Genomic DNA, 23,948 nt, shown 5'->3' with positions numbered 1-23,948 from the left:
ATGCGGGATCTTGGCTCGCAACCTCCGCCTCCCGCGTTCAAGTGATTCTCTTGCCTCAGCCTCCTGAGTAGCTGGGATTACTGGTGCCCGCCACCGCAGCTGGCTAATTTTTGTATTTGTTCTTGTATTATTTGTGATACATTGTGCTAGGTCTTGAGGCTACAAGCATAGAATGAGAGAAACTGCATTCTTCCCTCTGAGTTGAAAATGTATTAAGGGGATCGGGTGCGGTGGCTCATGCCTGTAATCCCAGCTCTTTGGAAGGCCAAGGTGGGAGAATCACTTGAGGCCAGGGGTTCGAGACCAGCCCGAGCAATACAGTGAGACCCTGTTTTTATAAGAAATGAAAGAATTAGCTGGGGTGGTGGTGTGTGCCTATAGTCTCAACTATTTGGGAGGCTGAGGTGGGAGGATTGCTTGAGCCCAGAAGGTTGAGGTTACAGTGAGATATGATCATGCCACTACATTCCAGCCTGGGTGACAGAGTGAGACTCTGATTCAAAGAAAAAGGAAAAAAAAGAAGAAAAAGAAAATGGGCTGGGTACAGTGGCTCACACCTGTAATCCCAGCACTTTGGGAGGCTGAGGGGGGCAGATATGGAGGTTGGGAGTTCGAGACTAGCCTGACCAACATGGAGAAAACCCATCTCTATTAAAAATACAAAATTAGTCAGGCATGGTGGCACATGCCTGTAATCCCAGCCACTCAGAAGGCTGAGACAGGAAAATGGCTTGAACCTGGGGGGCGGAGGTTGCTGTGAGCCAAGATCGTGCCATTGCACTCCAGCCTGGGCAACAAGAGCGAAACTCCATCTCAAAAAAAAAAAAAAAAAGAAGAAGAAAAAGGAAATGTATTAGGGAAGATAGACTATTAGACTATTAGAGAGGTTTAAAAATAGCGGTAGTGAACATGCTCTGAGCCCGTCTTCTGTGGCAGGTCCTGGGCTGTCCTTACAACAACCAGGGAGGCAGTGGCCATGGTTGTTACTGTCGTGAGGTGACCACCGCTGTTATGCCCTGTGCACACATAAGAAAACAGATCCAGAGCAGCCGGCTGAGCTGCACAGGGCCAGGATGCCTGTTCACAGCAGAGCTGAGCTCAGCCATGGTTCCTCCTCCCTCCAGGGCCCAAGGTCTCTTTGTGCCCAAAGCCTGCCCTTGTCCCCTCCATGTTTCCTGCCAGGGAGCCCCGCCATTGGGGGCACTCAGCCCTTGCCCAGAACCACTGTGAAGCCCTAAGCAGGCCCAGAGGGCAGCCAAGACCCTGCAGGTTCTGCAGATCTGGTGTCTTCCTTGCTGAATCTGGTGGAGAGTTTCAAATCTGTGCAAGGAAACCAGCTCTTTCCAGAATGGCAATACTGCCTCATAGAAAGACGGGCAGACCCGGGCTCGGAGCTCAGCTTCCTCTCTTAGATGTGAGCAGGTCAGCAGCACTGTTCACAATAGCAAGGACACAGAATCAACCTAAATGCCCATCAGTGGTAGACTGGATGAAGAAAATGCGTTACATACACACCATGGAATACTACACAGCCAGGAAAAAAGAACAAGATGGTGTCCTTTGCAGCAACATGGATGGAGCTGGAGGCCATTATCCTTGGGAAACTAACGCAGGAATGGAAAACCAAATACTGCCTGTTCTCTTTTGAAAGTGGGAGCTAAACATTGAGAACACATGGACACAAAGAACAGAACAAGAGACGCTGGGGTCTGCTTGAGGGTGAAGGGTGGGAGCAGGGAGGGGATAAAAAAGCCAGCCATCAGGCACTATGCTTATTACCTAGATGACAAAATAATCTATACACCAAACCTCCATGACACGCAATTTCCCTATATAATAAATCTGCTAGTACCCTGAACCTAAAATACTAGTTAAAAAATACAAAAACATGCCTGTAATCCCAGCACTCTGGGAGGCTGAGGCGGGTGGATCAGTTGAGGTCAGGAGTTCGAGACCAGCCTGGGAAGCATGGTGAAACTCTGTCTCTACTAAAAACACAAAAATTAGCCAGGTGTGGTGGTGCGTGCCTGTAGTCCCAGCTACTCAGGAGGCTGAGGCAGGAGAATCGCTTGAACCAGGGAGGCGGAGGTTGCAGTGAGCTGAGATAGCGCCACTGCACTCCAGCCTGGGTGACCAGAGTGAGATCCTGTCTCAAAAATAAATAAGTAAGTAAATATAAAAAGGAAGTGAGCAGGTTCCATGATGCAGCTCAAACAGTACCTCCCTGAGAAGCCTCCGCTGGTCCCTGCACCAATGGTTTTCAACCCGGGCTGCACATTCCAGCCCTGCTCCCCGCCCCCCGTAATTAACAACTCCTGTGGTGGCTTCGCTGTGCAGCCAAGCTGAGAACCACTGGGCTTGACCGGGAGTCCACCTGCCATCCTCGCCATCCTCGCAGGCCAAACCCCGCCCACCGCCCGCTGTTGTCCACACGCATTTGTTTCTATCTCATCTGCGGCTGCTTTCACGGCAGGGCAGAGTTGAGTGGTTGTGAGAGAGACCATATGGCTTGCAAAGCCTCACGTATTTACTATCTGAACCTTTACAGGAAACGTTCACCAACCCCTGCACTAGACAGTATTGGCCCTGCCAACCTTCTTCATATCCTTCTGGCCTGAAACTTGGCACATGCAGCCACGGTTATCTGTGTATGGGTAAAACCAGCAGGAGCTTTTTGAGGGCAGGGGCCTGTCTGGACGGTCCCTGTGGCCCCCAAGCCCAGCACAAGGTCTGGCTCTGTCCTTGACAGGTGTTACTGGATATGTCAGCTGTTGAATGGGGGTTTCTGGGATGCAAGGCTTGGGTGATGACGGAGGGAAGGTATTGTGCCAGCCTGGACTGACTAACTCCTTAGACGTCGGCCCCTTTGCTCATAGGGTCCCACTTCCCAGGGCTGAGGCTCCCAGCAGAGGTCAAGGAGACGCCCAGCGTGAGGCACGGAGGAAGATGACATGTCAGAGGGAAAACCTGGAGACACCAGGCCTGGTGGCTCATACCTGCAATCCCAGCACTTTGGGAGGCTGAGGCGAGTGGATGCCTTGAGGCCAGGAGTTTAAAACCAGCCTAGTCAACATGGTGAAACTCTATATCTACTAAAAATATAAAAAACTAGCCAAGCATTGTGGCACACCCCTGTGATCCCAGCTACTCGGGAGGCTGAGGCGGGAGAATTGCCTGAACCCAGGAGGTGGAAGTTGCAGTCAGCCGAGATCACGCCACTGCACTCTAGCCTAAGAGCGAGACTGTCTCAACAGCAACAAAAAGAAACCAGGAGAACTGGGAGCCTAGGATGGATAGAGGGATTGGTTCAAGGTCAAGGCTATGAAAAGCAGGAGGATGTTGAAAACCCTTTATGCAATGGGACTGGCCTCTGTTCACCTAAAGCTGCTGGATGTGGCCAGGGAGGTGGCGTTCCAGGGTGAGGATGGGGCTATTACCTGGTCCACCCTCCCATCCAATGTTTGAGTCCAGATATGACTTGATCACCGGTGAGACTCCAGTCCTGCACACCTCTGGTGATAGAAACTAACCACGTGCACCGTTATTTGGTAGAGTCAGCAAAGATGAGAAAACACCTAAATCTCTATCAATGGGGGTATTGAATATTAATTACTCTTTTATAATACAGCTGTAAGAAAGAAATGTAAGATCTAGGTGTGCTCAAATGAAAAATTTCTGGATAGGTTAAAAAAAATCAGGTTCAAAACAGAATGTATAAGTATATTTGTGTAGAAAAAGTATTAATTCTGAAAAGATAAATACCAAACTGTTGATATTGTTGATCTCATTACGTGGAGATGTGATTATAGGGGACTTTGGCTGTCTCTATGGTGCTGAGATTTTTTTGTTTGTTTTTAGAACAAGCTTGTGTTATCAGGAAGATAACCAAGATGTTTCTATTAAAAGATTTTTTTTGGGCCAGGCACCGTGGCTCATGCCTGTAATCCCAGCACTATGGGAGGCCAAGGCGGGTAGATCGCCTGAGGTCAGGAGTTCGAGACCAACCTAGGCAACATGGCGAAACCCTATCTCTACTAAAAATACAAAATTAGCCAGGCGTGGTGGCACATGCCTGTGATCCCAGCTACTCGGAAGGCTGAGGCAGGAGAATCGCTTGAACCCAGGAGGTGGAGGTTGTGGTGAGCTGAGATCACACCACTGCACTCCAGCCTGGGCGACAGAGGGAGAAGAGGGATGGGAGCGAGTAAATACTTGAGTTACAAATGCATGTGTGCAGTGAAGGAACATGGCCTCACCCATCCTCGGGCCCAGTCATCAGTGGGACGTGGGTGAGGGTCTAGGTTTGGAAGTGTGTCAGAGGCCATGCACCTGCCTCCACAGTCCAGGTCCTCATCACCCTCTGCTCCATGCTTCTCCTCTGCTGCCACCCCACAGAGGCTGCTCCCTCTGGGACCACTGCAACCCTGAGATGACAGAGGAGAGAGAAACCACACTGAGAAGCTCTTGCAATTGTTGGTGGGAAAGAATACTGTGCCAGAAGTTGGAAGACCGGGGCTTTGATAGTATGCGGAATTATCTTTAGGAAGTGTTTTGATATAGTTAAGAAATGCTTCGGCTGGACAGAGTGGCTCACTCCTGTAATCTCAGCACCTTGGGAGGCCGAAATAGGCGAATCACGAGGTCAAGAGATCGAGACCATCCTGGCCAACATGGTGAAATCCCGTTTCTACTTAAAAAAAAAAATTAGCTGGTCGTGGTGGCGCATGCCTGTAGTCCCAACTACTTGGGAGGCTGAGGCGGGAGAATCGCTTGAACCAGGGAGCCGGAGGTTGCAGTGAGCCAAGATCGCACCACTACACTCCAGCCTGGCAACATAATGAGACTCCATCTCAAAAAAAAAGAAAAGAAAAGAAAAGAAAAGAAATGCTTCCCAGAGCCAAGCACAGTGGCTCATGCCTATAATCCCAGCATTTTGGGAGGCAGCAGGAGGATCCCTTGAAGCCAGGAGTTTGGGATCAGCCGGGACAACACAGCAAGATCCCATCTGTATAGAAAAATGGAAAAATGTAAAAATAAGCTAGATGTACACACTTGTAGTCACAGCTACTTGGAAAGCTGAGGCGGGGGGATTGCTTAAGCCCAGGAAGTTGGAGGCTGCAGTGAGCTCTGATTTCGCTACTGCACCCCAGCCTGGGTGACAGAGTGAGACCTTGTCTGTGGGGGGAAAAAAAGTGCTGCTTAGTGAATAAAAGCCTGCTGCCCCCCAATCAGAAAATAAAGTGAGTCAAAAAGAAGCCTGCAGAGTTAACTCCCTATATTCATTACATAGGAATAATTAACCTTTTGGTGTGTATTCTGCCAAAATAATTTCTGTGCATATCAATGTATAATGCTGAAAACAAATGAAGCTGCGCATATCTTTTGTAATATACCATTTGCACGTAATCGATGTCCTTCTTTTTGACAGAATGATGGGTTTGCATCCCACCTGCCTCTAATTGATTAGCTGCATGGCGCTGGGTTGGTCACATCACCTCCAAAAGCCTCAGTTTCTTCATCAATAGAATGGGAATAATGATGCCCATCTCAAAACCATGAGGTTGTGGTCAAAATCCCATGGGGCAGCAGGTAGAAAGTTAACTTTGCAAAACGTTCTCCAGAGGAGGGAAGACTGCACTTTTTCAGGTCCCTGGGTCTCTGCCCACTCATCCTTCTCTTTCCTACCCAGGTTTTTTGTTTTGCTTTTTTTTTTTCTTTCCAGGATGGAGAAGAGGGACGGAAGCGAGGAGGAGGACTTTCGCTTAGACTGCCGCCACGAGAGATACCCTGCCCGTAAGCAGACTGTTTGTGGGTACCTGCTACGACAGATTCGTGGGCTGCCAGGGGAGAAGAACCCCTGGAGATGAGTCAGGCTAGCCCTCTCCCCGCACTGCACCCTGCATTCTCCCACAAACACATCACAGATGAGGAAACTGAGTCTGATGTCTCTGGGTAGCAAGCCCTGCACGCAGCTCTCCCCACAGCCTTCCCAGTCTGGGTGGGATGCTAAGAAAGGAAGGAAGAGACTGCGGTGCCAGGCGGGCAGGGAAACCCCAGCGCAAGGCCAGTCCCGGGTTAGCCACTGGCCTGAGGGAGGACAGTCCTGGCTAGAAGGAGCTGAGGCAGGGAGGGCGACCGTGGACAGGAGTGCTTTGAGCTGTGGACACTCTTGGCAGCTTAGATGCATTCACTTCAAACACTTCGCTGCGGGCCACACCGTGAGGCAGAATCTGGGGTACTGCTCAGAAAACAAATGTCAGGATCAGAAAGCAATGCAGAGAAGGACCAAGGTAAGATTAAAGTTGAAATGGTCAGATCTCGGCTGAGCCTGTTGAATGCCCACAGCATGTTCCCCACCCCACTCCTCTATGTACTAAGGGCTTTTCATGCCTGATCTCATATCCTTGCTTACCCTCAGTCCCTACAGCTGGGATTGTTGCCTAGATTTTGCAGATGAGGAAATTAAGGCTCAGAGAGGTGGAGTTACTAGCCCAAGGTCACACAGCTTAGCTAGTCACTGGCAGAGGAGTCACAGTAGATATCGTCAGTGCCCTGGCCACCTCTCTCAGACCTTTAGGAAGCTCCAGGGGCTTCTATCTGTATCTGCATCTCTGTGCCTGGAGGCAGGCTGGAAGTGCCAGGGAAGTTGGTGTGTACATACCCCAACTCCCTCACCCCGGAGTGGGATCCCCCTGAGGCACGTGCTCTGCAGTTTCTCTGCAGAATAAGGAGTCAATGATCATGAGATTTAGTAGCTCTCCCCACCATCCCTGTCCCACTTTTCCTCTCTGTCCAATTTCCCTGTACCCCCTAAATACATCACCGGCACTCAAATTATCATCTGTGGGTCTGCTGCTGGGGAATCCAAACTAAGAAGGCAGAGATTGAAACACAGGTTTGTCTGATTCCAAATCCTGTGATTCTAGTAACTGAATGAGAAACGGCTCTGCTAGTGGTGAGGAGACAGAGGAGGGAAGAGAGCCCAATTTTGGCCTGAGAGGAACAAGGGATGGAAATGTTTGGAGAACTCCTGCTGCAGGGATAACAGAATGAAGAACTCATCAGAGAGGGCCTCGGAAAGCACACAGCGGGGATAGAGGCTGAGAATCCTGGAGCATTCCAGAATGCCCTCAGCTCCCATATTTGAGAGTGAGCCTTCCCAGGATCCCTGCAGAATGGGCAGGAGACCCTGGATGGAAAGAGGCCTTGGGGTTTCTCTTAAGGGCCTCTGGGGGCCTAGGTGGAGGTCCCTGCCACTGGAAGAGTCAAGGCACTATGGACCTAGAAGCAAGCCCTGGAATTAAGAAGGAGAGTTCTCAGGGTCAGAGGAAATGGCAAAAGCCCTCCACCCGGCCCCCAATCTCAGCCCCACAGCCCTCCACCCACCCCAATCCCAGCCCCCGCAGCCCTCCCCCACCCCCAGTCCTGTCCCCACAGCCCTCCCCCACCCCAATCCCAGCCCCTGCAGCCCTCACCCCACCCCAATCCTGTCCCCACAGCCCTCCCCCACTCCAATCCCAATACCCACAGCCTTACCCCACTCTAATCCCAGCACCCACAGCCCTCCTCTACCCCAATCCCAGCACCCACAGCCCTCCCCCATCCCAATCCAAGTCCCCCTAGCCCTCCTCCAACCCGCAATCCCAGTCCCCACAGCCCTCCCTCCCACCTCCAATTCCAGTCCCTGCAGCTCTCTACCCCTAATCCCAGTCTCCAAAGCCCTCTCCGACCCTCAATCCCAGTTCCCACATCCCTCCCCCCACCTTCAATCTCAGCTCCCACAGCCACCCTCCTGCCCTGGTACATAGTGCCCCCTCAAGCAGCATGACCTTGTGAAAGAATCATCAGACCCATTCGATAAGTCAACAGTCTGGACAATTTCATCTTTCATTCCTTGGTGAGTGTTTATTGAGCATCTGCTGCATATCAGCCCTGTGGGTGCTGGAGAGACAGCAGGGAGTCAGGCAAGACCACAGCCTCTGGTCTGAGAGAGAGAATCGTTCAGTAAGGGAGCTCAAAAACAAGGGAGGAACATGTGGTGATGGGGAGGAAACAGGGCAGGGGCACTCCTTCAGAGTCAACACTCTGAGAAGCCAGGGAGCGGGGCCCTAAAGGGTGAGGAGTCAGCCAGATGAAGAGCTTTGCAGGCAGAAGGACCTGTGTGTCCCGGAGCCAGAAGGGGCCAGACAGTGCTTGTGGAATAGCCAGGAGACCAGGGCGGCTGAGGCAGGAAGGGCATTGGGAGGCCTGGAGGGCTGGAGGGGCTGAGGGTGGCAGGAGACAGGACAAGGACGGAGTTTACTATGCAGTGAAGAAGTTGATTCTGCAGCAGGGAGCCCGAGGCGTTTTAAGCAGGGAGAAGACATGTCCTCGTTATCTCTCTCTCTCTGTGTCCCTCCCTATTTCTTCCTTGTCTGTCTGTCTGTCTATCTATCTATCTATCTATCTATCTATCTATCTATCTATCTATCTAATCTATTCATCCATCTATCATCTATCCATCCATCAACCATCTATATTCATCTATCAATCATCTATCCATCTATCAATCATCTATCATCTATAAATCCTATCATCTATCTGTCTAATCTATCCATCTGTCATTTATCATCATTAATCAGTCCTATCATCTATTTATCTATCCACCTGTCATCTTTCTATAGATCCTATCGATCCTATCCACCATCTATCCATTCTATCTACCTGTCATCTGTCATTTATCTATCAAACATCTGTCTATCATCTATCTATTCTGTCTATCCATCATCTGCTCTATATCTGTATCTATCCGTCTATCACCTATCTCTCTATCATCTACCTATGTCTTTATCATCTCTCTCTGTCATCTCTGTCTCTCTTAACTACCTCTTCCTCTATTTCTCTGTATGTGTGGGAAAAGGATCAGAGAGGAGCCAAACTCAAGGCCAGGAGACCATCTTGAAACCTACAATATGCACAGAACGTTTGCTGCTGCAGTCATTCTTGGGAGACATGATGGTGGTGGCCTGACTGTGGTGTTGGGGATAAAAGTGGATAGAGCAAGGACCCTCTGCTGGTAGAATTTCCACAGTGTCTTGGTTTGGGTTTCCCTGGAAGTCCCTTGAGATGTGGATATAACAGCAAGTGCTTTATTTTGGTGATCGAAGAAAACCCAACTAGGAGTGAGGAAGAGAGACTAAGAAGGGAGAAAAGGCAACCAGTCAAAGGCACAGTGTCGAGCCCACTGGGGACTAGGGGCGTCAGTGCAGAGCATACGCATCGGAGTCTTCCTCCCAGATAGGAAGGCGACTCTCCTGGGCCATTGTTCAAGGACTGCTGAGGGGAGGCTCGGGTGCATGAGTTTCCTGGCAGTCATGGCTCGGGGGATGGGCAGAGGGGCTTGGGGCTGGATGAAGAAGGCCCTCCTTGCACAGTTGGAGGTCAGCAGCGTGCACCTCCAACTGGGGGATAGCATCAGATAAGTGGCTGATACAAGTGAGGACCGGGGAAGGGAGGGACCTAGGATATGTGCAGAATTTTTGCCCCAGCAGGCAGGGGCACGGGGTCCTCCCTGACCGATGGAAGGACATGGGGTGGGGTCGGTTTGCGAAGGGCAAAGTTGCTTTGTCTGTGTGGAGTCTGAAGGGCTGGTGAGGGCCTCTAGGAGGCCGCCAGATCAATGAAGGGGAACTTAAAAGGGTGGCAGAGAGACGGGCAGATGCAGTGGTGCATGTCTTAATTCCAGCTCTTTGGTGAGGAGGCAGGGACAAGGTGAGAGGATCACTTGAGGCCAGGAGTTTGAGACCAGCCTGGGCAACATAACAAAACCCCATCTCAAAACAAAAGTTAAAATTACTGCGCATGGTGGTGCAAGCCCGTATTCTCAGCTAATCTGGAAGCTGAAGTGGGAGGACTGCTTAAGCCCAGGAGTCTGAGGCTGTAGTGAGCTATGATTGCACCACTGCACTCCAGCCCGGGTGACAGAGCGAGACTGTCTCTTGAAAACAAGCCGACAAAAGGCAACGGTACAGTATGAAATGGTTGCAGCGCAGGGACTGCGCACATCGTCTGGGGAGAATGCATAGGGTGGGGAGAGACAGTAGCACGAAAAGGTCCTAACCTCCTAGGGGTCCCAGGGAGCCACAGAGGCCGGTGGGGAAGGAGCTGTGGAAAACTGTCAGCTGTCCCCAGAGACTTTCCAAATCCTGGCTTCTCAGGGAAGAAAAGAGCCTGAGATCCCACAACCCCTGCACTAGGTGTGCCTCTTATCAGGCGGCTGAGCATGGGCAGGGATGACCGTCATTCCCTGGGGGTGCTGGGGACTCCCATGTCAAACAGCGTGAAAGGAAGAGACCCCCTCTGTGGTTAGAGCTGAGGGAGGGGTCGGGGGAATGTGGGCTGGATGCTGGCATGCATGAGAGATCCCGTGACTTCAGGGATCCTGAAGCAGGCTGCTTTATTTATTCCGCAAATCGTGACTAAAGAGAACTTGCTGGCTCTTGGGAGCCTGGAGACGAATAAGGCGTATTAGTAGGCCCTAGTGATTTCCAAGTCTTGCTGGGGAGACGAACCCAAGACATTAGTGCACTGTGTGGCCAGAGCTTGAATGGGGTCAATACAGGGTCTGAGACAGCAGGGCGTGGGGCCTCATCCCACTCAGGATGAGATGGGGTGCAGGAAAGGGAAGGCGGGAAGGGGGACTTAGCCAGGGTGATCCCCCTCGGCAGGACCTCCATGGTAATAATAATGATGCCTGCATTTGCTTATGCAAACAGCCAGCAAGAAGAACTCAGTCCCCCCAGAACCTAATCACAATATGTCACCTTTGTGCATGTTCATAGGACTTTACACTTATTCAGTCATTTAACTCTAACTACAGACCCACTTTACAGACAGGGAAACTGAGGCCCGGGGAGGTTAAGACTGTGGCTTGCTCAGTATCACACAGCTAGAAAGTAGCAAAGCTGGGATTTGAACCCAGCCAGTCTGACTTCATTGCCCACACCCTGGACCGCTAGGTGACGTCAGTCAGCAGCTCCATTGGTGGGGCAGGGTACTGAGGATGCGGGGCGCCGCCAGACAGGGTCTCAGTCCTCATAGAGCTCATGATCTAGAGAAACAGCCGATCAAATGAGTGTGGAAATGATGCCATCTCAGAATTCGGCCTCTTAGCTGCTAGTGGGTTTTCAGCCAAGAAAATATTTTGGAAATGCCTGGACGAGTTTTGCAATATTTCTGCAGGGAGCAGCTGCTCAGATCCTGCGATGGGCTGACTTGCCGGCAGGAGGAACGGGGGAGGAGGGATGTCAGGGAGCCCGCATTATTAAACACTTACTGTGTGCGGGTCTGTGCTAAGCACTTCGCTGCCATCTCATTTGATGGCTGATCCAGCCCTGAGAAACAGGGATTCTTCGCCTTCTTATGGAGATAGAGAAACTACGGCGCTCTAAGGCAAATCAGCTTTGCTGGGATCTCTGGTCCACTCGGCAGTAAAACTCAGCTTGGTGTTTAGATCTTGCTCCTTACCCTGGGAGTGAGGCTACTCCTTCTCAGGCCCCCCACCCCCCAGGCCCCCGACCTCATCTCCTCCCTCTTCCCCATCTCCCGTGTTCCCCCAGCCAACCTGACCTTCCTCTTTCTTGAACATGCAAAACTCATTCCCTTCATAGGACCTTTGCACTTGTTTTCTCTGCCTGAATGCTCTCCCTCTAAATCATGGCATGGCTGACTTCATCTCATCTTGAAGTCAGCTGAAAAGCCACTTCCTCTGAGAAGCCCTCCCTGATCTGCACCAGCTTCCCCAGTCATCCTGCTATCACCAGGTTCTCTTTTCTTCATAGCACTTGTCCCTCTCCGAAATGATCTTTTATATTCACGTGCTTGGTTTTCATTTTGCTGCCTCTCTCCGCCAAGTGCCATGAGAACAGGTGCCTTGTCTGTTTCGTTCATGTCTACATCCCAAGAGTCTAAAATAGTGTGTGGCACATAGTAGGTGCTAACGGTTGGCTCTCAACCTCCACGTTTCTCCCACCACCTCCCACCTGAGAAGCCACTTGTATATTAACAGTTACATAAATGTTTGGTTATCCTAACTGCCCCCAAAATTGCTATTTTTTGGTGGGGGGGCTACTTGTGACATGGATTCAGTTATATATTTTTTTTCCTGAGGAAGTTACTTTTAAAACCTGCCTTTGGGGCTTTGTGGTGCCACCAGCCAGCTCAGGAGCACATCAGACGTGACATTTGATGGAGACGATATTGCCATATGGCCCAGGTGTCTGCATCTTCCTTTCGGGGCGATTGAGGTTTGCAGTTGATTGCAGCTGTCAAGTCCAATGGCCGAGACAAGGCTTTGATTTTGCCAGGTGTGTCTGTAAGTCTGGGCTCCACGAAAGGCTGTCTCACGCCAGGCACGGAGGTGACTTCTGGGAGCTCCATCTAGATGGGTCTCTGCCACTGCTGCTGCCCTCAAAATAGCAGAGGGAATTTCAAGAAAGACTTTTTCTGGGCCCAGAGCAACTTGGCATTTTTATTAGATCAAAATCAAATCCAATAGAGTCCCGCTCGAGTTGCTTCCTTTATTAAAATGGAAACAGACAATATTTCTGAAATAAATATCAATGCCAATTTGCTGGGAGCACAGATGGGCACGCAGCTTGGAGACATCTGAGACCCCAACACTGGGGGTCGAGAGATCCAAGTCAACAGGAGCATCAGAACCACACAGAGGGCCGGTTGAAGGATGGACTGCAGGGCCCCCACCCTCAGAGCATCCGATTCAGGAGGCCTGGCGGACACCCAGGGTTCCACAGCTCTAAGTTCTCCACGATGCTGATGCCGCCGGTCCACAGACCAAACTCGGAGTCGCTCTCAACCCTTAGCCAATACCTGTCCTTTTGAAGCTACTGCCAGAAGCCAGTCTGCATTTTGTCGCCTGCTTGGGCTATTCAGCAACTTCTAGATGGAAATTGCTGCTTCTAGGGCCAATTCCTTTCCAATCCATCCTCCGAAGACATGAACTTGATTGTGTCTTCCCCAGCCCCTCCTAGCTCTAAAACCTCCTATGAGAGCAGCTCTAGTGGGTATCTGGCTCAGTGCCCGCCCGCTTCACAAGTTCCACGGAGGCCTTCTCTCGCCTTCCCCTCCTGCATCATCATTTTTCTTTCCATTACTCGTCTCTCTCTGAGCCCTTCCTTGCTCACTTGTTTTTCTTTTTCTTTTTCTTTTTCTTTTTTAGAGATAAGGTTGTGCTCTGTCACCCAGGCTGGAGTGCAGTGGTGCGATTATAGTTCACTGCAACCTTGACATCCTGGGCTCAAGGGATACTCCCACCTCAGCCTCCTGAGTAGCTGGGACTACAGGCACATGGCACCATACCTGGGTAATTTTTTTTTAATTTTTCCAATTTTTTTGTAGAGATGGGGCCTTGCTATGTTGCTCAGGCTGGTCTCGAACTCCTGGCCTCAAGTAATCCTCCTGCCTTGGACTCCCAAAGTGATGGGATTATAGGTGTGAGCTGCCATGCCCAGCTAATTTGTTTTTTGGTAGAGATGGGGTATTGCTATGTTGCCCAGGCTGGTCTCGAACTCCTTGGCCTCCAGCAATCCTCCCTCTTCAGCCTCTCAAAGTGCTGGGATTACAGGCATGAACCACCACATCTGGCCTGCTCCCTTGTTTATTTCCAGCCTCTCTCCAGTGAAATGGAAATGTCACAAGCACAGGAACCTTGTTCCTGCTTTCACTGTGACATTCCCAGTGCCTAGCACACAGTAGGTCACCAGTACATTTCTGGTGCATGATTTAGCTCTTACAAGCTAAGGACTTACTTAGTCCTCAGGAGGTATGTGCTGTGAGTACTATTTCTGTTATACAAGGGAAAATACTTGGGTTCTGAGAAGCAAAGTCACTTGTCCTTTGGGGACAGGCTTGCGACCTTGGGGTCACAAGCCTGTCTGACTCCAAGCTAAAGCTATGACATGATTCTTTTACTTTATGCCCACTTCTGTCCAAGGCAGTGGTACCACAACTGTGTCTGACCCTAAGAAACACTTGGGGCAGGTGTCAAAATAGTTTGCCCTCACGAGCCCAATTCCTCAGTTTGGGGCAGACAAGGAATCTGTAGAAGAGAAGTGTCATGATAAGGCAGAAATCCCTGGAGTGCAGGGGTCCCTGCTGGGCCTTCTACACCTGGCACCCAGCAACTTCTGCAGCTGTGATGCTCTGTGCCTTACCCCTTCATCCCCATGTGCTCTGCTTTCATGACCATTCCTGTCCACTTGCCTCCCTGAAACCACAACTTTGCTTGGTTTTTCACACCTCCTGAAGAACCGCATCCACCTGCCAAGGACCTATTTCACACCCTGTTCTTTCTGCATGAAATGCTCTGCCCACTTCCTCCGCTGGGCAGAAAACCAACCCTACCAGTGGAATTGGGAGCTTTTGCAAGTGCTTTCAAAGTCTAGCTCAACTGTCTGGGAACGGCCCCCAGCCCCCTCCCCAGCTCCTGGCAGAGGAGGGCACGCTCCTCTCTGCCTTTCACTCTCCTGGTGGTTGTGTCTGTGAGCCAAATTTTTATAATGGTGATGAGCTCAATCTTTGTGTTTTTATATTTTTTAAATTGTTATAGATTCAGAGGGTACAGGTGCAGGTTTGTTACACAGATGTATCGCATGTTGCTGAGGTTGGGATTCTGGTGAATCTGTCACCTGAATAGTGAACATTGTACCCTGTAGGCAGTTTTTCAGCCCTTGCCCCACTCCCATCCTCCCCCTGTGGAACCCCAGTGTCTGTTATTTCCCTCTGTATGTCCGTTTGTGCTTGTTGTTTAGCTCCTACTTATAAATGAGAACATGTGATACTTGATTTTCTGTTTCTGAGTTATTTCACTTAAGAGCTGACCTCCAGCTCTATCCATGTTGCTGTGAGAGACACGATTTCATTCTTTTTTTTCTTTTTGAGATGGAGTTTTGCTCTTGTCGCCAAGGCTGGAGTGCAATGGTAAAATCTCAGTTCACTACAACCTCCGCCTCCCGAGTTCAAGCGATTCTGCTGCCTCAGCCTCCCAAGTAGCTGGAATTATAGGTGCCTGCCACCATGCCCAACTAATTTTTGAATTTTTGGTAGAGACAGGGTTTCACCAAGTTGGCCAGGCTGGTCTCGAAATCCTGACCTCAGGTGATCCACCCACATTAACTTCCCAAAGTGCTGGGATTACAGGCATGAGCTACCGTGCCCAGCGGATTTCATTCTTTTTTAATGGCTGCATAGTACTCTGTGGGGGCATATATACCACATTTTAAATCCAATCATCTGTTGATGAGAGCCCAGTCTTTGGAGTGAAGCTGGTTGGATTCAAGTCCCAACAGTGAGACCTTGAAAAAAAATGACTTAATTTATCTGGACCTTATCCCCATCTGTAAAATGGGGATAGTAATGGCACCTAACTCATATTTTGAGGGTTAAATGAGCCGATGGACATGAAGCACCTCGAATGGTTCCTGGCACACAGCAGGAATGGGTGGCATGTCTGGCCTTGTCATCTCTTCGTATGTGTGCCTGTGAGCATCTGGGGAGCAGGGCTGCATCTCACATCTGTAAACCCAGCAGCCAGTGTGGAGGCTGACACACAATACATGCCCAACACATGTCTAATAACGGACAGAGGAATCAGGGACCCTGGGGAGAATTGGCAGGTACAGTGCACTCAGTCTGATTCCAACAGTGAGAAAGAGACAAAGAGAATGTTATGGCTCAGAAACATGGATCCCTGAAGACGACCCAGTGAAGAGATAGATGGCCTCCATTCAGTCTCCTAAGACCACCTGCCCCGAGGTAGACCAAAAGACACAAACTTCCCTCCATATGGGTTCATCCCACTCAAGCCTGCCATTCCTCCTGAGCCCTCCACTGTCCACTCATTCCACAGAAAGGTGCTCTCAACACTGTGCCTGGGACCGTGCTGGTGCTGGGATGCAGCCGTGAGGAAAAGCAGAGCTGGCGTTTGTCCTCCTGTGACACACACCTCAATGGCAAGATGAGGAGTAAACCAGTAAACAGATACTCCCAAATGCAGTGGCACCTCTGAAGCCCTCTTATGGTAGAGATTTGCAGAGCAGGGTGGATCCAGAGAGTCAGTCAGGGTGCCTGCTGAGGCAGTGACATTCTGGGCAACAAGAGCGATGAGAGTGTCACTAGCTGACAGGTCTCCAAAGCCTGATATCTGAGCGCCAGCCCTGATTCATTTTCTACCACTTCTCAAAGCTCATTTCTTTCTGGAGGGCAGAGGTCAAGATTAGGCATTCAGAGAGTTGCCTCTGGGCGGACCTGTGAGTCCTAGAGAGAGGCTTTCAGCACCTCGGACAGCGGCTGAGTGATTGGCCAGCAGGAATTTCCCTGTAAAGGGACCCAGCTCATCCGTGCCAGGCTGGGCTACGGGGGATCAGGAGCACCAATACCTGCCGCCTGGTACCCTCACTCTGCCAGCTGCAGAGAGACCTTGAGCAAGTCGGTTTCCCTCTAAGTGCCTCAGTTTCCCCATCTGTACATTTGTGTGACATTGACATTCCTGGTCTTGAAGGGATCTTCCAACTCAGTGAGTCCATTTTGGAAGAGTAGATGTGTTTTAATTCAATTCAGAAGTTACATCTGATCCCCAGATCTTGGTGGCTTAGAGAGGGGTCGGGGAGATAGGGCTGGAGGAGATCTAATGTTAAATACGTTTGTGTTTTTATACCCAGATTTAAAAAGGAAGATAAATCACACCTTTTGGGAACCTCTGTGGTCAAATACTCTGCTAACCTTGGGAGGTTCCCAGAAAATGGAAACCACAGACCTGCTGCCGCCCCCTGAGTGGGGCTTTGGACACATCTCTTCCCACCCATGGGCCTTGGTTTCCCCATTGTGAAGAGAGGCTCTCAAACCGCATCTGCTTCTAGTGCTTCCAGAACTGTGCTCTTTCCATATCCATCCATGTCTGAGCTCGAACAGTGAAGGGCTTCTCTGCAGGACTCCTGCGGGGCCTGCAGACTCCTTTGTAGCTTTCATCCATTTGCAGGCTCAGAGAGGTGAAGCTGCTTGTCAGAAGCCACACAGCTTTAAAAAATCCACACAATTTGGAAGTGGTGGAAGCTGGGTTTGAGCCTTTGGCTGTTAGACTGAAGTACAGTCTCCCCAGCCCCCTGCCATCACCTGAGCCTTCACCCAGGAGAGGAGAGTTTGAGCAAACAGCCTTTTCATACTGTACAGAATTGCAGAGCAGGTAGAGCAGGTGCATCCCAAGTGAATCCCTCCCTCCTCCTCCATAGTTCCTTCATTTGTTTAAAAAGAAAAAACAAAGAGTTCATTCAGGACTTGCTCTGTGCTGGGCCAGGGACTGGGGTCTCAAGGCTCCAAGATGAAGTGGGCCCTGGCCCTGCTCATAAAGATGTCTCCCATTCCCAGGTTTGTTGGGAATACCCACGCTGACCTGGCTATTACAAAACAAAGTGGCCAGTTCAGGGAGAGAGTTATGCAGCCTGCTGAAAGGCACAGGAGAAGGAGCAAAGCCTCCATTTTTCAAATGCTGCCTGTTCTAGGAAGCATTCCACAGGGACATGGGATGCTTCCCAGAACAGGCAGCATTTGAAAAACTAAGGGAGTCAACAGCCAGAGGAGAGCAGGGAAGGGAGCTCCTGCCCAAGAGATCAGCTTATGCAAAGCCACAGAACAGAATCATGGAATGAAACACAGGCTGGGAACAGCCTCTCGTGGACCAAGTGCAGCCTGAGAGATGCTAGTTGGACCACAGTTGTTGACACTACATTTAAAACCTTAACTGTCATCATTTAAAAGCCAAGAGGTTTTATTTTGACATCCAGATTTTCAGTTTCTTTGAAAGTTTTGAAGATCCAGCTGGGCGTGGTGACTCACACCTGCAATTCCAGGGCTTTGGGAGGCTGAGGTGGGAAGATCACTTGAGACCAGGAGTTCAAGACCAGGCTGTGCAATATAGCCAGAACCCAGCTCTACAAAAAAAAAAAAATGATAATAATTAGCCAGGGATGGTGATGTGCCCCTGCAGTCACAGCTACTCAGAAGGCTGAGGTGAGAGGATTGTCTAAGCCTAGGAGTTCGAGGCTGCAGTGAGCCATGATGGTGCCACTTCGCTCCACCTTGGGTGACAGAGTGAGACCCCATCTCAAAAAAAAAAAAAATTAGGAAGATCTGAGCCCACATTCTCCGTGGTAACAATTGGCTCTGACTCACCTCACCCATTTATATTGTCTGCTTGGGCCCACAAGACGTTTTGAGTTGAGATTCCCAGTCTACAGCATAAGCCCTGGGAGAGAAGGGAAGTGGGTGGGGGAACCTGGTGGGCTGCGGGGGTGTTCCCCTCTTTACACATACACACACCGTAAATGGCTCTGGGCCCCAAATGCCTCCTGGGTTGCTAGAGAAAGGGAGGAGGGCCCCAGTCCTCAGCGTCTTGCCCTCTGGATCCTGGGGACAGAGAACTTGATTTTTAACTTGGGGAAGGACAGGGATTGTGGCCTTTCCTTTTCCTTAAAAAAATACGTGATCACTTTCTCTCTGCTCTGATGAACTCTCCATGTCTCTGCTTTTTGGCCACTGTACAAGCAGCTAAAATCACATCTAAATGCTTATTTAGAAAAACAACCGTAACTTTCCGTGCACCAAATATTTGCTTCTAGGTTTAAAAAACAATCCCAAACACCTCTATCTTGGCAGTAAACACTTCCAACGGATGCGCTGGTTTCCGTGACTGAGGCCAAAACAAATATGTTTTTCTGAAGCCAAACGATTCTAAAATGTTTGCAAAATATTTCCCACCCCTCAAAAAATACGGTAAAACTTGCAAAATACTAACATTAAAGAATATTAAAAGCAGAAAGAAAAACAGTGAAAGCAGAAAAAATTACCCCCCATCCCAACTGTGGATACAACCCTCTTCCTCTTTGACTCTTATCCTGAAGCCTTGTCACTAGAAGAATCTCAAGACAGTGAAAGCTGCTTTGAGGATGGAGAAAGAGCAATGAGCTCTCCGTCCTTAGGGGCATGCAAGTAGGAGCTCGGCTTGACTAGGAATTCCCACCTCGATGGGCTTTCTGTGAAGAGCCTGTCTGACCTTAATGTGTGACAAGTAAGTATGTCTGAGACTCAGAGTAGGAAAATGAAATGATAGGGAACGTGTTTTTTTAAATGCCGAAATTTGGAATCAGGAGGAAAGTAATTCAATCCAGCTCCATTACAGCTGTGACTTCTAAAGCATCTGCTAATCCTCACCGAGCCTCGGCTCCCTCCTCTGTAAAATGGGCAGAACCTACCTCTGGAGCTGCGCATGCTCAGGAACTGTTCGTTTTCTTCCTTCTCCCCTTCACTCCCAGCCCCACTCCACCACACCAGTCCTCTCCCTTGTCTCCCTCCTTCCAGCTCCACCTCTGCTGGTCTGCAAGGGTGCATACATTCTGGGCTCAGTCATTGCTCTCCTGGCTTGGGGTCTAACGGGGCTGACACTGGCAGAGTGTGCGCTGAGGATGGGTGCGCTGGGATGAGGGAGATCCCTGAGTGCCAGGGGGAGGATGTAAGAGGTGGCTTCCTGGACAGACGAAACTCAAACTGAGTCCTAAAAATCTGATTCGACAGGAGATACAAGGACATTTCAGGCAGGCCGCAGAATGAGATGGGAATGGTTCTTCTGGTGCACTAGAAAGACTTTGAAGAGACACTTGAGGGATGATAAGGGAGTGATCTTCCAAGAATTGCCAAGAACACAAAGGAGTGAGAACAGCGGAGGCAAAGAGCCTTTCCAGCCCTTCCAGCCCTTCCCCTTGTCCGGGTCACTAAGCGCAGTACACAGTGGCAGGTGCCGTCTGCCTTGGCACACAGGGAGTTTCTCAGAGTCAGCTTTGGGCACACCATGTCCACGCACACTATTGCTGGGGTCCAGCAAGGATTCGGGGACCTGGGAGACATCTGCTCTGGTTCCCCTCCTAATATCCCTCCACAACAGCTCCTGAACACACATAAGGCCAATGGGGTGCTCAGGGAGGCCTGCTTGGGGGCAGATGGCAAGATGGGGAGATGGCTGCAGGATGACAGGAGGGTAGGGGATGATGGCTGCATAAGTGGGTGGATTTGCTGAGGGGTGGGCGGTGGCAGGGAAGGGTGGAGGGAAAATGGGTGAGTGGATGGCAGGAGTGGGGCATGGCTTTATGTGGGGTGGGTGAACGTGCCTGCGGGGGTGCCATGGTGGCTGTCAGTGGGCATGGGGTGGAGATGGGGATGTTTTGGGTGTAAGCGGAGGTGTACATGGAAGGGTATGTAATTGGGTGGTAGGAGGATGGTTGGGGGCAGTGGCACACCTGTTGGCAGGTGTGAGGCGCATGAGCGTGTTCTGGGCTGTGGGTTGGAGAGGGTGTAAGCAGAGTCGTGGATACATTGGTGGCTTGATAAGTGGATGGCAGCAAATATTGGCAGATGCATGACTAGGTCACAGGTGTGTTGGTGAACTGGTGGGTGACTGGGTGGCTGACAGGGGAGGGATGGGTGGAGAGCTGGCGGTGTTGGGGCGTGGGTTTGTAGACAGATGGGATGATGGGCAGAAGGCATAGTAAATGGGGGTGGGTGATGGATATGTGGATGGGGGTGGTGGGTAGACAGGGTGTGGGTGGAGGAAGGTGGCTTTCAGCACTGACTGCCTTGTCTCCTGGCAGGACACCAGCCACACATGGCAGATTCCTGGCCCCGGAGCTCCACACAGGAGGCACCAGAGCTGAACCGACAGTGCTGGGTCTTGGGGCACTGGGTGTGACCAAGACCTCGACCTGGCCTCCGGACCTCAGGCCATTGCTGGCACCAGCCCCTGCTGCAAGACCACCAGACTGGTGCCCCTGGAACCCTGGCCTGTGTGCCACAAACTCAGTCAGCCTGCGTGGGAGATGCCAGGCCTGTCCTGCCCATCGCTGCCTGGGTCCCAGGGCCTTGGAAATGGGGCCAGGGCAGGCCCGAGGGAGTGGACAGGGCTGCACAGAGTGACTTTGGGGAAGCAGCCCCGGACTCTTGCCATCATCACATGAGGAGCCCTGCTGGGCAACAGCTGTGATGCCAGGAGAGACACAGCCATTGGCCACTGAATGGCTGGCACCCACAAGCCAGCCAGGACCCTAAGGAGGTGCCCAGAGGGGCAGAGCCCTGTGGGGGCAGAAAGTGGCCACCTGAATGGGGGGCAGTGGTGCAGGCACAGCAGGGGTGTCAAACAGCAGGCACACGGCAGGGGCTCAATAAATGCTTGTTGAACTTATGTTCTCGCGGTGTGTGGAGGCCAGTTGCTCTCCGGGCTGTGGCTGCCCCGTCATTGCCCCACCCCGTTACTCCTCAAGGTGGTTGAAGGTGACAGCAGAGACTGTGCAGAGGCCAGGGCCAGACGCGGCAGGGTGGGAGGGAGGGAGTGCAGAGCCCAGGCTGGACACAGGCTGCAGGGCTGCCTTGGATTCCAGAGAGTGGGTAAGGCAAGGTCCAGGCAAGCAACAGATGTGGGGTGAGCAAGAAATGGGCCCCCAAACTCAAGCCCTAAGCAGGGAGGGTGAAGGAGCCACATTTGTCTTCAGAGCTCAGCAACATCACACCACCCTGACCCTGAGGAGCCTTTACCCTGCACCTAGCACCACCTTTACAGAAAATCCCAGGGCTTAGATACCTGCAGAAACAGATTCCTATTATAAAGATGAGGGGACTTAGGGTCACAGAGCTGAAGTAACTTGCCTGAGATTGTAGAGCTAGCAAAGGGCAGAGATGGGGTTTGAATCGGTACTCCTGATTCCAATTTCAGTCATTTCCCAAGAGGACTTACTCCTTCCCAGAAGAATTTCTAGAGCTTTCCCAAAGTAGAATATTCTTCTTTATTCATCCATCCATTCATCCACCAACCATCACTCATCCAGCCACTATCCATCCATTCAATCATAATTCATCCCTCCATCATTCATCCATCTATCATTCATGCATTATCCACCTATTCTTAATTTATTACCCATCCATCATTTATCATCCATCCACTCATCCACCCATCATCCATCGATCCATCCATCATCCATTTATCCATCCATCATCTGTCTATTCATCCATCCATTTGCCATCCATCCACTAATTCATCAGCTATCTATCCATCACCTATGCATCCATTCATCCATCATCTAACACTCATCCGGCCATTATCCATTATCCATCCATCCATTCATCATTCATCCCTCCATCCCTCATTCATCCATCTATTATCCACCAACTCATCACCTGTTATCCATTCATCATTCATCCATCATTCATCATCCATCCATCCATCCATCATCCATCCATTATATCCATCCATCCATTCACCATCCATCCACCCATTCATTAGCTATTCAGCATCCATCCATCATTCATCCATCCATCATTCATCCATCAACTGTCTATTTTTTCATCCATCTGTTCATCCACTCATTCACTAGCTATTTGCCCATCATTCATTCCTCCATCTATCCATCATCCATTCATCCCTTATCCATCCAACCATTATGCATTTCTTCATTTATCCATTATCTATTTATCCATCCTTCATCCATCATTCCATCCACTCTCCATCCATTCATCCATCCATCCTTTATTCATCATTCATCAGCCATCATACCTCCATCTATCTATTACCCATCATCCACTCATCCATTCATCCCTCTATCTGTCCATTATCTATCAACCATCCATCCATCCATCCATTATCCATTTCTCCATTATCCATTGTTATCCATTTATTCTTTATCCATTTCTCCATCTATTCATCCATCCACCCATTATCCATACACCTATCCATCCCTCCATCTATCCACCATCCATCAATTATCTGTCCATCTATCCATCCATCTATTCATCATCCATTGATTACTTGTCATCCTTCCTTGTATCAGACATCCATCCATCCTCCTTCCGTGCATCGCCCATCCTCATTACTCAACCATCCGGCTGTGCATCCATCTACTCACTGATATAGTTCACTGTGCCCCTACTGTGTGCCAAGCACTGTGGTAGGCACTTGAGGTAGGATACTGAAGCATCCAGAGATGGGGTGTCTATTGTCATCAGCCTGAGTTCAGATTCCACTGGCTCCACTTGTGACCTTGGGCAAATTACTTGACTTTTCTATACCTGTTTCCTCATCCATTAAATCCAGATAATCATTATACCTACCTCTTCAAGCTGTTGTGCAGATTAAATGAGCTAATGTATTCAAAGTGTCTAGAACAAAGCCTGGCACATGTAAACACTCTGTGGGTGTTTACTAACAGGACAACAAGGAGAAGTCAGGCTGTGGGAGCTGTGGTCTAGGAGGCTCCTTTGAGAAAATGATGTTTAACCCAAGACATGAAGTGTCAGGGGTGTCAGGTGTCAGGCAGGCAGGAGTATAGAAGGGAAAGAAAGTACATTACAGGACTTTAAAATAGTCCCGATGGCAGGTGTGGAGAGCAGGGAGATCAGAAATAGTGGTGGGAAATCAGGCATCAGAGGGCGGTGGGGCCGGACCGGGAAGGACTGGCAACCTTGTTAGGGAGCTTAGAGTTGATCCTGGGGCAGTGGGTAGTAGGCAGTGGGATGCTTTTAGCAGACTGGGATGCGCCTGGGTGTACATCTGAGGAAGATCACCGCAGCTATGGGCAAAGAATAGATGTAGGAGACACCTCTCCCTTCCTCATCCCTGCTACACTCAAGAAAGAGAAGAAAGTGGACTGGCTTAGAAAAGCGGCCCTGGGGAGGGGACCATGAGGGCAGATTCAGGAACCAATTAGGAGGGAAAATCAATGGGCTTAGAGGGACTGAGGTGGGAGGAGAGGAAAGTCGGGGATGATTCTATTACCGGTCAGTTTGGGGGATGGGGAGGTTGGAGACTTCGTGGTTCAGGTGTCTTGAGTCTCAGGGGTTCAGGGGACACCCAGCTGGAGGTT

The 23,948-nt window shown here is 50.4% G+C and overlaps 1 protein-coding gene across 3 annotated transcripts in view; it reads left to right on the top strand.

Moving 5' to 3' along the window:
- GSG1L (GSG1 like) overlaps positions 1-21,321 on the top strand; it is a 271,431-nt gene extending 250,110 nt beyond the window's left edge. Inside the window, exons 5-6 of one of the 3 annotated variants that reach the window (XM_064362883.1) lie at positions 5,723-5,793; positions 20,691-21,321. In XM_064362883.1, coding sequence (XP_064218953.1) covers positions 5,723-5,793; positions 20,691-20,788 — 169 coding nt within the window. In that variant the 3' untranslated portion in view covers positions 20,789-21,321. The remainder of the gene's footprint in view (positions 1-5,722; positions 5,794-20,690) is intronic. The other 2 variants (XM_064362882.1, XM_021672327.2) reach the window with 2 other exon arrangements.
- Positions 21,322-23,948: the final 2,627 nt, after the last annotated feature.

This window comes from Aotus nancymaae, unplaced genomic scaffold (assembly GCF_030222135.1).
Source record: "Aotus nancymaae isolate 86718 unplaced genomic scaffold, 86718_ANA_hifiasm-v0.15.2.pri h1tg000049l, whole genome shotgun sequence".
NCBI lineage: Eukaryota > Metazoa > Chordata > Mammalia > Primates > Aotidae > Aotus > Aotus nancymaae.
Note: the sequence above shows the minus strand (reverse complement) of the source record. Positions and strands in the feature narration are given on the sequence as shown.